This window comes from Pseudonaja textilis, chromosome 1 (assembly GCF_049901715.1).
Source record: "Pseudonaja textilis isolate UNSWEBS1 chromosome 1, rPseTex1.2, whole genome shotgun sequence".
NCBI lineage: Eukaryota > Metazoa > Chordata > Lepidosauria > Squamata > Elapidae > Pseudonaja > Pseudonaja textilis.
Window position 1 is genome coordinate 17,999,215 of NC_141990.1, and position 13,613 is coordinate 18,012,827.

Here is a 13,613-nt window from a genome sequence, read left to right on the forward strand (position 1 = left end):
TGCATGCATGCCACAGGTGGCATGCAGACCCATTTGTGCTGGTATGGGAGCTGCAGGCAAACTTACCTCACTGCGCACGTATGCAACTTACAGCTGATTTTCAGCCAGTTTGAGGCCTTAATCAGCCTCCCAAAGGCTTGAGGAATGCTTCTGCAAGCTTCTGCAAGCTTTGTAGGACGAAAACTAACCCCGTTTTGTCACTTCTGGTATTTTCAGAAAAACAGGAAGTGATGAAACGGGGCTAGTTTTCAGCCTACAAAGCTTGCAGAAGCCTGCAGAAGCCTTCCTCAAGCCTTTAGGAGACCAAAAAAGCCTCAAACCGGCTGAAAATCAGCTGTGAGGCACAGTGCAGGTAAAGGGGCAGCGGGGGGTGGGTGGGTGGGTGATTGTGTGTGTATGCGTAGGGGCGTGGGAGGAGGCGCATTGCCTTCTGGGTATTGGCACACGAGCATGAGGGTGCAAGCGTGTGCACAATTTTTGGCACAGGAGCCCGAAAAGGTTAGCCACCACTGGTATAGTGGTTAAAGTGCAGTATTGCAAGCAAACTGGAGATCGACCGTAACAGGGCTCAAAGATCATGGGGGCTGAAATCTAATATGTATCTACCCATCCTTCCATCCTTCCAAAGCCAGTAAAATGAGAACTAAGATTGTTGGGGGCAATATGCAAATAATGCTTACACAGTGTTGTAAAGCACTACGGGGTGTTATATAAGCCTATTGCTATTGCTAATGAAATAGACAGACCTCACTCCCTCCCCATGCATCCCTTCCTCTCCATCTTGGTCAACTGAATTTTAGCTGAATTTTAAATGTATGTTCTTTATCATTTTTATGTTGTATATAGTAATTTTTATTGAACTGTAAGACGCCTAGAGTCATTCTGGCGAGATGGGAAGCACAGAAGTTTAATAAATAAATAAAGCGTTCTCTCTGTCAGGAAATTCCTCCTTATTTCCTGCTCTGAGAAGCTTCCACCCATTGCTTGTCCTGCCCTCAAGAGCTATGAAGAACAACCTCCTCTTCCCTGTGACAGCCCTTCAAGTATTGGAAGACAGCTATCATGTCTCCCCACAGTTCACGCCTTCCCTTCCCCTTCTTTGCCATGTATTTTTCTTTGTGCATAAAAGAGAATAATTAGTACGAACAGATAAGGATGCATTAATTTTGTCAGTGGGTAGCTTATTTTACGAGCAATTGATTTTAATTGAGAGTCATTAATTCATTTAATTCTACTTTAAGGTTTATTTTTAGTATAACTTCTTGGGAAAATATATGTGTTTGTGCATGTGTCTCTCTGTGTGAGTGTGTATCTACACATTTGTGTAAGTGTGCCAAATGTACTCATTTATTATGGGGAGAGGAATTTAACTGGCATTGGCAAAGGTTAATGAATAGGGAAGTATAAAGTCAGGAAGTAGGAAAGATTCTTGTCCATGTCTATACTTCTTTTTCTGATTTTTATTTCGTTTGGGGTTGAATTGACTTCAATTCAGCAGCATCACCTTTTTTAGAGCAATGCGGTGAACACCTTGCTAATTATCTGAGGATTCCAATAGAAAGATAAAAAGCAATTTGCTTAATCGAAAAGGCCGCCAGGAGGCACCTAGACACAAAAGCTCCCTTATTCCTTCCCACCCAGGACAGATTAAAAGATAAGAAGGAAGAGGGTTAAGTCAGTTACATAGTCAAAAACACAAATAATGCCTAGAAATATTGGCTAAGAATGTGGCACCCAACCCAGGGTGAGGGACATGGCTAACACATAGCTTTTTCAATTCTCCTGAGCAAAAATGGAAAGCATGCTGGCTGGGGATTTCTAGGAATTCAAGTCCATCTTCAAGCTGCCAAAGTTGAAAAACACTGCCCCAAACCAACAACCAGTTCTAATTCCAACCACAAGAATTTAGACCAGTCTTCCTCCAAACAGTGCCATGTAGCAATAGCAATAACAACAGCACATAGACTTACATACTGCTTTATAGTGTTTTACAGAACTCTCTAAGCAATTTACAGAGTCAGCATATTGCCCCCCAAATCTGGGTCCCATCCCCCTCAGAGGGATTTGGTTGAGTAGATATATATATTGGATTTCAGCCCCCACAATCCCCAGCCAGTACAGCCATGTTTCCAGGGATTGTGGGAGCTGATACCTCACCCAACAGAGGTGAGAAAGTTGATGTAATCAATGGCAATAGATTCTCTTTTGATACCTTGAGATTGCTGCGTTTGGAAATTGAGAATGATTTCTTTGCTCTCACTTAACATAACTGCTAGGAGATGAAATCTCATCAGTTCATCAAATGGCGATCATGACAGGGCCACCATGTCTGGGCTGCAAGTATCCAGATGATCGTTAGATGGCAGGAAAGAGAATTCCTAAGCTGCCTTCCGTTGGTTATTCAGATTTTGGCAGTTCAGAGTTGATATTTATGTACAGGTAGTTCTTGTTTAATGACCGGTCACTTAGCGACCATTCAAAGTTATGACGGACCTCTCTAGAACTAGTTACAACCCATTTTCAAAGTCTGCAACCCTCTCCCCTCATAGTCACATGATTACATTTCAGGTCTTTGGCAACTGGCTTGCATTTATGGTTTGCAGGAGCTGAGGTCATGTGACTGTGATTTTTGTGTTTAGTTCTAGTTTTCAGCTAAAAATATCACCTTTGGTGAAAAATGGGTTTGCTTAATGACTCCTGTAAAAACAGAAGTAAAATCAGATATAGTCATGTGGCAATCCATTTAACAGATAACAGATAATCAGAGTTGGAAGGGACCTTGTAGGTCATCTAGTCCAACCCGCTGCCCAAGCAGAAGACCCTACACCATTTCTGACAGATGGAAGCCCAATCTCTTCTTGAAAATTTCAAGTGATGGCACTCCCACAACTTCTGAGGGCAAGCCATTGGTTGATTGTTCTCACTGTCAAAAAGTTTCTCCTTATTTCTAGGTTGAATCTTTCCTTGTTCAGTTTCCATCCATTGTTCCTTGTCTGACCTTCGGGTACTTTAGAAAATAGCTTTACCCCTTCCTCTCTGTGGCAGCCCCTCAAATATTGGAGTCCTGCTATCGTGTCTCCTCTGGTCCTCTTCACTAGGCTAGCCAAGCCCAGTTCCCGTAACCGTTCTTCATATTTAGTCTCCAATCCCCTAATCATCCTGGTTGCTCTTCTCTGTACTTTTTCTAGAGTCTCAACATCTTTTTTATAGTGTGGTGAACAAAACTGGATGCAATACTCTAAGTGTGGTCTTACCAAGGCTTAACCACTTAACCATTGCCACGACTTACAACTGTAATTCTGGGCTCAAGTCAAGAACTATCTGTACAATGAAGAATGTATCTAGTTATAAAGCATCACTTTGTCATAAGCTTAGCATTTTTCCCCAAGGATGTGCCCTACTGACCCACTTTTTCCCAGACATGTGTGAACGTCTTCAAAAAAAGCCCTGGAATACATCTGTCCATTATTTTGATATCCTAAAATAGTTTTGGGAACTATTTAGTCCTAGAAGCATTCTTGGAAATACAGATGATATTGGAAGCTAATGTTTTTCTTTGCAGCATGCTAGCTTTTATTGCTCCACAATACGCATTTCTAATGACTGCGTGTAAGCAAAGAGACTTCATTTTATTTGATGATTTTAGCTTGCTATGAGCTGCCTTGGAAAACCTGCTTTTCAGGGCAGAATGCCAATTTTATAAATACAATATTTAAACATTTAAGGTAAGTTTCCATTTTAAAAAAATGAAAACATTTTTCTTAAACAAATAAAGGTTTAGGTGGAGCAGGAAGCAGGAACTTGGCATTCAGAAGAGACTCAAAAGTATGAGCTGGTCAACAGAAGAACAGGTTGTTATGCAGGAATACGATGGGCGAGAATTTTTAAAGCAAGCATTTACTTTTAGATTGGGACTCGTGGCTTTTGATGCTTTTTCAAAATCATAAAATCAAATATCAGGCCCTGTTTTAATTCCAATATATTATATATACTAGGAAAAATGGTCTGAACCATCATAGATTCTAACTAAAACTTTGCTCTAATTTTAAGATCAATTTTAGAGGCCTGGTTCTGAAGCTCGCTATTTATTATCTACTGTACTATTCAGTGAAATAGGATTTTTTTTTTTTTGACATCTTAGAAATTCTTTCAACAAGGCAATGCTCACTGATTTCAAAAGGATGCGGACGACTTCTTCAACATGTCTGATTCCCATAGGTGGATACAGTTTTTTTGAAGTCTTTTTTAAAAAGTTTTTATTTCTGCTCATTAATTAGGAAGCGTGCCTGGTAAATAGTTCATCTGACTTTTACAGCATCTCTGTGAAATTCCTAAGGAGGGCTGTGCTCTGAAAAGCAGCTTTGGGAAAGTTTTATTTTTTTAAGGGAAAGGAACGAAGTATGCTATAATAGAACAGGGGTGAAGACCTTTTCTGCAGTTGTTTTCACTGAAGATTACATTCCTTTAAGTATATTTTTTTAGTGAGAGTGGGTGGACCCAGAATCATTGACAGGTTATTTGGTGTGTATGCGTAATGTGCTTACTGCTGTCTCTGAAATATGTCATATGGGTCAAGGAATTAGGCTGACAGGGAAGGGCAGCACAGCAGATGAGCTGGTATTCTCAACCAATTGGGGTACCAAACGGTTTTTAATTTAGAGAGCTGAGGATACTCATCCTTGTTTGAGAAATTTGGAAGATAGAGCAGAAGAATTACTGGATGACCATCACCAACATCTTGCACAGACAGAATGTAAACAAAGCATTTTGCATTTGCCAGAGGCAGGAGACAAGGAGTTCCCAATAGGTAGAAACTGAAACAAAATGAAGTTCTTCCCTTGACTCTTAAAGTTGGTATGTCTAGGAATGTGGTACCATGTGGTTTTTCTCAACATACCTTTAGATTGTCTCCTTGACAAAGCAAAGCAAAATAAAAATAGTCTTGTCTATAAAATTAGAGAAGAAGCGGGAGCGGGAGGATGAATCACGTTGAATCACGTTTCTGACCACAACCTACACATTCCTGCAGCAGCTAAGCTGGGAAGAAGAAGAATTAAACTGATTGACCAAGCAGAGCACACCCTGAAAGGTGACCTACAAGTTTGGCCATTAAATAGCCTTTTAATTATTTACATCCAAGGACGTAGTTTCTTATATTAAAAAGGAAGCTGTAGTTTCACAAGAAGAAAAACCTCTAAGGTCAACCTATATAGGATACCCAGGACTTTGCAGCCAAAAACCTTGAAGACATCTCCCCGTGGATGTCTGGAGAGTCTGGTAAAAAGAAAGATGCAAAAGGTAGAGACCAAGCTTCAACTATTTCCATGTGCACCATCATGGCCATCCCCTTGCCATTTCTGATCATACCCCATGGAAACCCCCACATCCCTCAAAATCTTCAATATACATTTAAGATTCTAGCTTTTTGTCTTGGGGAGATGTCAAGAAAAACACTACACATAACTCTATTTTAATCAAGCATTACTCTTGTCTAATGCCCAGGATCAATAAAAAACAAAAGGCATTCAAATAAGTGGCTTATTAAGTCCTTGTCTTCATGGGTTGTCCAATCTAATCACTATCACTAGTTTGCTAATAACTAACCATTATTGTTGGGGGCAATATGCTGACTCTGTAGACCACTTGAAGAATTCTATAAAGTAGAGGTCTCCAACTTTCTGGCTTGGTGGAAGCCATGGCAGTGGCAGGATGGTTTCGTCCGCATGCACCACTTTCACTAATGCAGCTTCGCGTGCATGCATGCTCACCTACCACTTCCACCGTCTGGTTCTGAACAGGCTGTGGCCCAGCTTTGGGCCACGGACTGGGGGTTGTAAAGCACTATGAAATAGTATAAATCTTATCAAGGTTGAACCGGTTTGCTTCTTTCAAGCCATAACACTTTTCAACTTGCCAACAAACTGGAAGGAGAGAAGGAAGGGGGAAATAGAATGCTGAGAATGGGCACATGGACCGTGAAAGCCTGGCAACCATCAAGGTCACCACTGCAAATGCTTGAGAAAGAGATGGGCAGTTCCCATAACAAAAGGATGTCTCATAATTGGACAATTTGATCACCCAGGGGTGGGGAGAAAGGGAAGCTATTGTTTAACTAGACAAGCCTTTGTGTGGGAAAAACAGAACTGGTTTTGATTCTTTAGTACCAAGATGGTGTATCCAATAAAGTTTTACTTTTGGGGATACAAAGCTCCCGAGAATGTTTCCTTATTTTGGGTTCACTAGTCAGATAGTTGACATTGGTATTGCTATTCATACAATTAAATACATTTTTATACAGAGATGGGCAGCCTGTAGTGCAAGGTGGTTTTTTTTTCATTCTGGTCCTCAGACCCACCATTGCCCATATATGGGAAATCATGCTATCAGTTTTCAACAATTACACTCAAAATTAAGGGGGAAACAGAGAAATAGAATGACTTGCTTGAATGATGGAGCCATGACAATACAAAACACATTATTTTGGCCCTCCCCTCTCTTACTGAATGCATTAACAAGTTGCTTATTTTGGACTATGCTTCTTGTAGCTCTCCCATTGTTTTGGACTTCAATTCCAATCAACCAATCAGTGGCAAGAGAGGGTGGTGGAAGCTGTAATTTGAAATTGTTGGAGGAGTCATATTTAAACTATAAGGGATTTATATTTTATTTTCTTGGTAATGATTCTCTGCCCCTTTGAGTCAATATTTCTGACAAAGAGAATTTATAAATACAGGGACAAATTAAAGTCAAAATTGATCATCCTCAATACTATTAATAACTTGAGACAATATTAAGATTGCAAAGTTCAGCTTGATAAATCAGAGACTATATCCTTAAAGGCAAAACCCAAGAAACCAAAAGCACATAGGGTTTTCTGAAAAATAAAATGGTAATTTGCTAAAATGTTCTCAGTAAGTCTTTGCTTTTACTCAGTGATTTGGTTGAAATGAAAGTATTCAATACTGTATCTGCAAGTTTCATCACCTGGCCAAAATTTTTTTTTTCCAGTCACGTACAACAGTTATTGAATGGTGTATAATTTAAACCTTAAAATCATCAAAACCACAAACCACAATAGCAACACGCTATTATTCTGATCTTTATTATGCTTCTGGGTTTCTGTCAGAAAAGATGTGATGTCCAGATACAGATATGAAGCACTGAAACTCAGGATGCCTTCCCTCCATTCTGGATGAGTTACTGAAGTTTATTTTAGCATCTATGTAAAGTGTTTCCTTAGAAGGAAGACGGGCTGATGTGTTAACTTTTGAGGCATAGGCTGCATACATGCCATATCTATAGTATTTATGAGCTGCCCAGACTCAGGCAGCATACAAATTTTAACAACAACAACAACAACAACACAGGCAGAGCTGGACAGCCTGGCTAGGAAAACAAGAAAACCCGCTTAGTGACGTTGACAGGCTATATTTGCCCAAAAAAGCAGGCGGCAGAGGACTTTTGCAAGTGAAGCAGACAGTTGAAGAAGAGAAGCATGCTCTGGCAGATTATGTGAAAGACGCTGTTGAACCAGCTTTGATGGAGGTCAACAATAAGAAGCTGCTCAAAGTACAGCAAACCAAGAATCAATACAGGAAAACAGTGATGCAAACTCGGGCTGAGAGCTGGTGTAACATAGCACTGCATGGACAATTCCTTGAAAAGATCCAAGGAAAAGTAGATAAGGAAAAGACCTGGTTATGGCTGACCAACGGAACACCGAAGAAAGAGACAGAAAGCCTGATTCTTGCAGCCCAAGAACAAGCCATCAGAACAAATGTAATCAAAGCCAGAATAGAAAAATCTGCTGATGACCCAAATGCAGACTCTGCAAAGAAGCGGATGAAACCATCGATCACATACTGAGCTGTTGCAAGACAATCGCTCAAACTGACTACAAACAACATCACAACACAGGAACTTGTGTCACAACTAGTATCTGCCTGTAGCAAAGAACTGGTGGGATCATAAGCCTGAAAATGTGGTTGATAATGAGCATGCAAAACTACTGTGGGACTTCCAAATACAGACTGACAAACTTTTGGAACACAATACCCCAGATATCAACTAGAGAAGAAAAAATTGTGGATCATCGACATTGCCATACCTGGTGACAGCAGAATCGACGAGAAACAACTTGAAAAAATCACCAGATATCAGGGCTAGAGAATCGAACTGCAAAGACTCTGGCATAAACCAGTGCAGGTGATTCCAGTGGTACTCGGCACACTGGGTGCTATGCCTAAAGACCTAGGCAAGCACTTAAAAACAATTGGCGCTGACAAAATCACCATTGGCCAGCTGCAGAAGGCCACCTTACTGGGATCTGCTCACATAATCCGCCAATACATCACGCACCACCACTACCTCTGTTTGCCATTGCTTCTGAGATCTACTACTAACTCCTCTGAAATACCCTTGTTTTTAAAACTTATTGTGGACAAAAAACATTTACTGCCATCATGAGTGTTTGTTAGGGTCAGTTAACATGCCACACCTACTCTGAGAAAGAGGGCAGCATTCCAGGACAAAATCTTGTGTCAAAATCTTGGACAGTTTCTCCTTACGGTTTCCTGAACCATTTCTGCCTCCAGTCTTTTGGAGTATCACTTCAAATGATGAAACATTGCTATGACTTGTCTTGCTGTTGCCAAGGAGACCCATGGACTATGGGGAAGAGGAGTGATTCTAAGATTTTCAGGCTGTTCTTGTCAACATTGCTTTAGAACAGCAATGGGAAATTGATGGGCTTCTTATGTTGCTGAACTGAATGCCTTAGCATGGGCTAGATCAGTGTTTCTTAACCTTCTTTCTTTTGGGACCTTTTCCCACTTTAAAAAATTATGGAGAACACCAAACAAGTATTTGTCTGTATGGCTTAAATATAATGTCAATATTTACCATATTAAAGAAGGTGTGGTGGCTCAGCGGTTAAGACAATGAGCTTGTAAGATGGAAAGCTTTGGAAAAAAGAAATAAATGGGGACATCGGTTGCCTATCCCTGCCTTACCTTGTCTAGAACAAGACTAAACTAAACATTATTTTCAAGTTTGCCTCATGTTATACAGTGTTGAGGGCAGGGCAGAAGCTAACATGTTTAGCAATAAATATAATCTCCCATGGTGAAGGGACTGTTCCATGGCACCCAAGCAAATATTTAACCTTCTTATGTTTGCAAATTTATGAACAACTGCTATATTCCTTCCCATCAAATGTTTGCCTCTGTTTAATAAGGGAACTCCTGAGGGTTAAACAATCCTAGGATTGTTTAGTGCCTGGAGTAATAAATATTTAGCTAACAGAGCCATTATTTGACTCACTAAAATCCAACCATCAACTTTTTTATTTTATTTTAGCAAGTCAGTTATTCTTAGTTTTGGCCTAGACTCTGAATACGGTACTGGTTCTTTTCCAAGGTGTCAGGGTTTTTAGTTCATTAACACCTAATTAAAGAAGTACTGATGTGCCTATTAATCAAAATGCACATGATTAATTAACTGACACTAGAACATTTACTCTAAATAAAGAAGTCACACTTTATGAATACAATCTAATAAAATGGTAGATTGTCCGAAGAAAAATTACAGTGGAAAGCTTAAGAATGTAGAACTGCAGCCTTACACTGTATAAACTTCATTTATATGAAATAATTCAGTCACATTTTTGACAGCCATGTTTTCTATACTAAGATAACTTCTTAATGCTTTACTTAGATTGAAGACTCAACTACTTATCATTGAAATTGGCAATAACATCTTACTGGCTCAAAATCAATCTTCTCTAGGGCTACTGTTCTTTTTAGTGCAAAATATCTTGCAGCCTGAATGGTCCAGAACTGTAGCCAGCAAATTTCTCCATTTGGCAATGTCTCTGATTGGATAAAGTGGTTATCAAGCAAAGATAGGAAGCTCAGGAATAAATTTGTAGCTTCCCCAAGGTTATGCTGACTTTATAATGAAAGAAGGAAACTACAATCTACACAATACTTACACAAATTAATATGACCCAAATGTAGCCAAGTTTTAAAATAGAATAGAATAACAGAGTTGGAAGGGACCTTGAAGGTCTGCTAATCCAACCTTCTGCAGGAAACTCTACACCACTTCAGACAAGTGGTTATCCAAACTCTTCTGAAAAACTTCCAGTGTTGGAGTATTCACAGCTTCTGGAGTTAAGTTGTTCTACTGATTAATTGTTCTCACGGTCAGGAAATTTCTCCTTAGTTCTAGGTTGCTTCTCTCCTTGATTAATTTCCATCCACTGCTTCTTATCCTACCCTCAGGTGCTTTGGAGAATAGCTTGATTCCCTCTTTTTTGTGGCAGCCTCTGAGATATTTTCCTCTAAAGATGCTTCAATGCTCTTCTCTCTGCAATCACAGATGGAAAATGCAAACACCTCTCTGCCCTTGTTGACATGAAACCATAAAATATGTCTTCTTGATGTATAGATTATGCAAGGAATTACTGTATACTCCCAGCCAACTCAGCCCTTATTAAATAGGCTGCCAGGCTATTCAGATCAGTGGTATTTAGAATGTTTTTTAGTATTTAAAGAAATAAATAATACTCATTACAATTTATACAGTATCAACAACATATTGCTGGTGAAATCCAATCCCTGATGAGGTCAGTATTATTTGTAGGAGGAGGCTTTTCCAGAGAACAGGCACCATGACAGAAAGGCAGAGCTTTTTGGCCTTAACTCCCTAATTTTTCAAAATTGAGCTATTATTCACAGCTTCAGAAGGATCAACTCAGATTGGCTCAGGTTGGAGCAGGCTATCTTGCAAATACCTAGATGCCAAGCAATATAAGGACTTTGTAATCAAAACTAGGAACAATAAGGTTGCTAATGCAATTCGACTTGTGGTTTATGCAGGACACACAAAGCAGATGAATAAGACCATGGTGGCAGCAATATCCAGGCTTCTGAATCAGTTGCACTTTCTGGATGATCTTCAAAGGCAGCCTCATGTTGAGGCCACAGAAGTTCAACTGAGGCTAAGAAGATTGGTATGACAATTTCAAACCAGCCCAGAAACTAGATCAAGGGATCCAGTGAGGGGTCCAGATGGACAACAGGTCAGGCAGTACATCGGAAGATTGCCCAATTTGCCTTTGCCTCTACCACCAGACTTAATGTGCGGGCACTTAACATCCAGCCAAATGAAGAGCAGAGCTCCTGGTCGCTAAGAAGTTATCCCATAAGATCAATGCCGCCCTATTGCTTCAAGCTCATGGTTACTGCAGGATCTGAAGACCAGAAGGGCAGATCCCCAAGTGGGTAATATCCTGTTTTTACCCACCAGGAATTCTCAGGAATACACATCACATGTATGGCTATTCATGATGGATCTTGTCAGGGTTCCAAGAAATGACCCCATTTCAAAAGAGAACTCCAAAGCAGATTCTCAAAGAACAGTTCTTATTTTGGAGACATCATCTTGGTATCAATTGGTGGAAAGCCAGCTATGAGATTTCCTGGGCTTTCCACCTAAATAAAATCAAAAGTTTCACTTTCCCACAAGACAATAAATCACATGGTCCAATCCAGGTGCTGGCTGGTTGCCTGGCAACTCCTTCCTTCACCTCCAGCCAGCCAACCATTAGGCTGTCCTTGACCCAGGAGTAAGCCAGTTTGTTTTAGTCACAAACTCCTGCCCCCTTCAGCTCCCAGTTGTGTCAAGCCAGAAGCCACATGAAAGAAACCCGAGAGAAAACTATAGAAGAGGCAAAAAGAAAAAAGATCCCCCCCTACAGCGAGATCAGTTTCAGGGTTAACAGATCAATAGCAACATGAGCTAAAGTTCACCAGGAATTCAACTATAAGGACCCAGGATTGAGTCAGCAGGCTAGAAACATAGATAATATTAAACTACTGACTTCCTTTCCCTCGTAAGACCTCCCCAGCACCCCCATGTCTCCCTCAGTCTGTCACAACCAGAGTTATACTACCTTGACCTCTCCTGATAACAACCTACATAATAATCAACCAACCCACACACACAGAGAGACACCCACCACAATGCACCACATGCAATTAGTCATCTAGACAGACTTCTTGTTCTCCCGGAAAAGCAATTATCCACATCAATAAATCAAGTAAATATTGTAGCTTTCTTCTTGAAAACTTGGGGTGGTTAGTAGGAGGGTTTTATTTATTTTTACTCCTCCCAAAGTACCCCTGTGAAATGGTCTGGAGTCTGGACTGAAAGATTTTGACTGGCCCGGCATCTCTAGTGAGCTCTATGCAAGGGTGGGCTGCTACTGGTTCTCCCTGGTTCAAGCAAACTGGCAGCTAACTGGTAGCTAAATTTATGACTGATTCGGTGAACCGGCAAATCCCATCCCTGGCTGGCCCTGCCCACCCTGCCCTTCCCCTCCCAGGAGTCCCCACACGGCCTGTTTTGGATCCCAGGCAAGTACAGGGCCTGTGCAGAGGCTCAGGGAGGGCAAAAAACAGGCCTCCTGGAAGCTCTGGAAGGCTGGAAACAGAAGGCCTCCAGAGCCCGGGGAAGGTGAAAAACGGGCCTCCTAGAAGTTGCAGAAGGCCAGAAACAGGCCCATTTCAGGCTTCCAGAGGGCCTCCGGAGCCTAGGGAGGCTATTTTCATCCTCCCAGAGGCTCAAGGAAAGCTTCCGGAGCCCAGGGAGCGTGAAAGCACCCCTCTCCCGCCATGGTGCAGGAGACTGATCAGGCCACACCCACCATGGCCATGCCTACCCAGCAACCAGGCAGAGAACCAGTTGCTAAAATTTTTGAAGACCGATGGAGCTTTCAAGCTATTAATTTTAAACATAGTCTAAAATGCTAAAATTGTAATGTACTCAGAATCCTGAACTTACCTACTGCATATACTATTGAAACTCTTATTGTCTGTTACCTTTAACTGGATGAAACGATGTATCATAGGACAACAATTTTTGAACCAAAGTACCTCAAATGGGCTAACTTACCAGATGTGTCCAAAATCTGGGACTCCTAACTTCTGTGGGATTGAAAATTGGCAAATTTATGGTTGCTTCAATGATGCTATGCTGCCATGCCACCACTCAGAAGTTCAGTAGAACTTGCCCTAGCCCTCAGTACACTAGGTAGACTGTCGTATCTCTCATACGAACAAAGGACGCGAGGCAGTGACTTGGTTCAGCTCTTTATTCGGGTAAAACACAAGTGGGGTGAGTGGGAAGAAGCGCGGCTTAAAAGCATTTTCTGCCGAGTGCTGCGGCCAATCGGGTCGTTTTGAATCGCCCGCGATCGGCTCAGCCAATCGCGGCCGATTCCGAACGACCAATCAGTGCCGCGCACTCAGCCAATCCGGTGGCCGTGCGCTTTAGCCAATCCGGGCTGCGGATTTGAGTATGCAAATGTCTGTACAGAACACCCCTCCCCTCTTGGTTTGGTCCACGTGACGTAGTCCCGTAAGTAGGCGGGCTCCGTATTTTCCGACTGGACTTGCGCTGGTCAGTTGTCTCCTGGCTGTCGGCCGGTTCGGGTGGGACTCCTGTCGCTCTCCGCCTCGTTGATGGAACCGCCTGGAAGGGTGAGTCAGGCCTCTCGCCGCGCTCCCTCCTGGTCTCTCCGGGTTGGTCGAGCTGCTGGCTTCGCTGCT

The 13,613-nt window shown here is 41.6% G+C and overlaps 2 protein-coding genes across 4 annotated transcripts in view; one reads left to right on the top strand and one right to left on the bottom strand.

Moving 5' to 3' along the window:
* The window catches only part of ATP2A3 (ATPase sarcoplasmic/endoplasmic reticulum Ca2+ transporting 3), a 151,385-nt gene that overhangs the window by 37,306 nt on the left and 100,466 nt on the right, over positions 1 to 13,613 (bottom strand). The gene's annotated exons all lie outside the window — the stretch shown is intronic.
* On the top strand, positions 5,757 to 11,020 carry LOC148127509 (uncharacterized). The gene is given in 4 exon segments (XM_087923426.1): positions 5,757 to 5,833; positions 7,368 to 7,816; positions 7,819 to 7,935; positions 10,740 to 11,020. Coding segments are annotated over 4 exon segments (924 nt in total).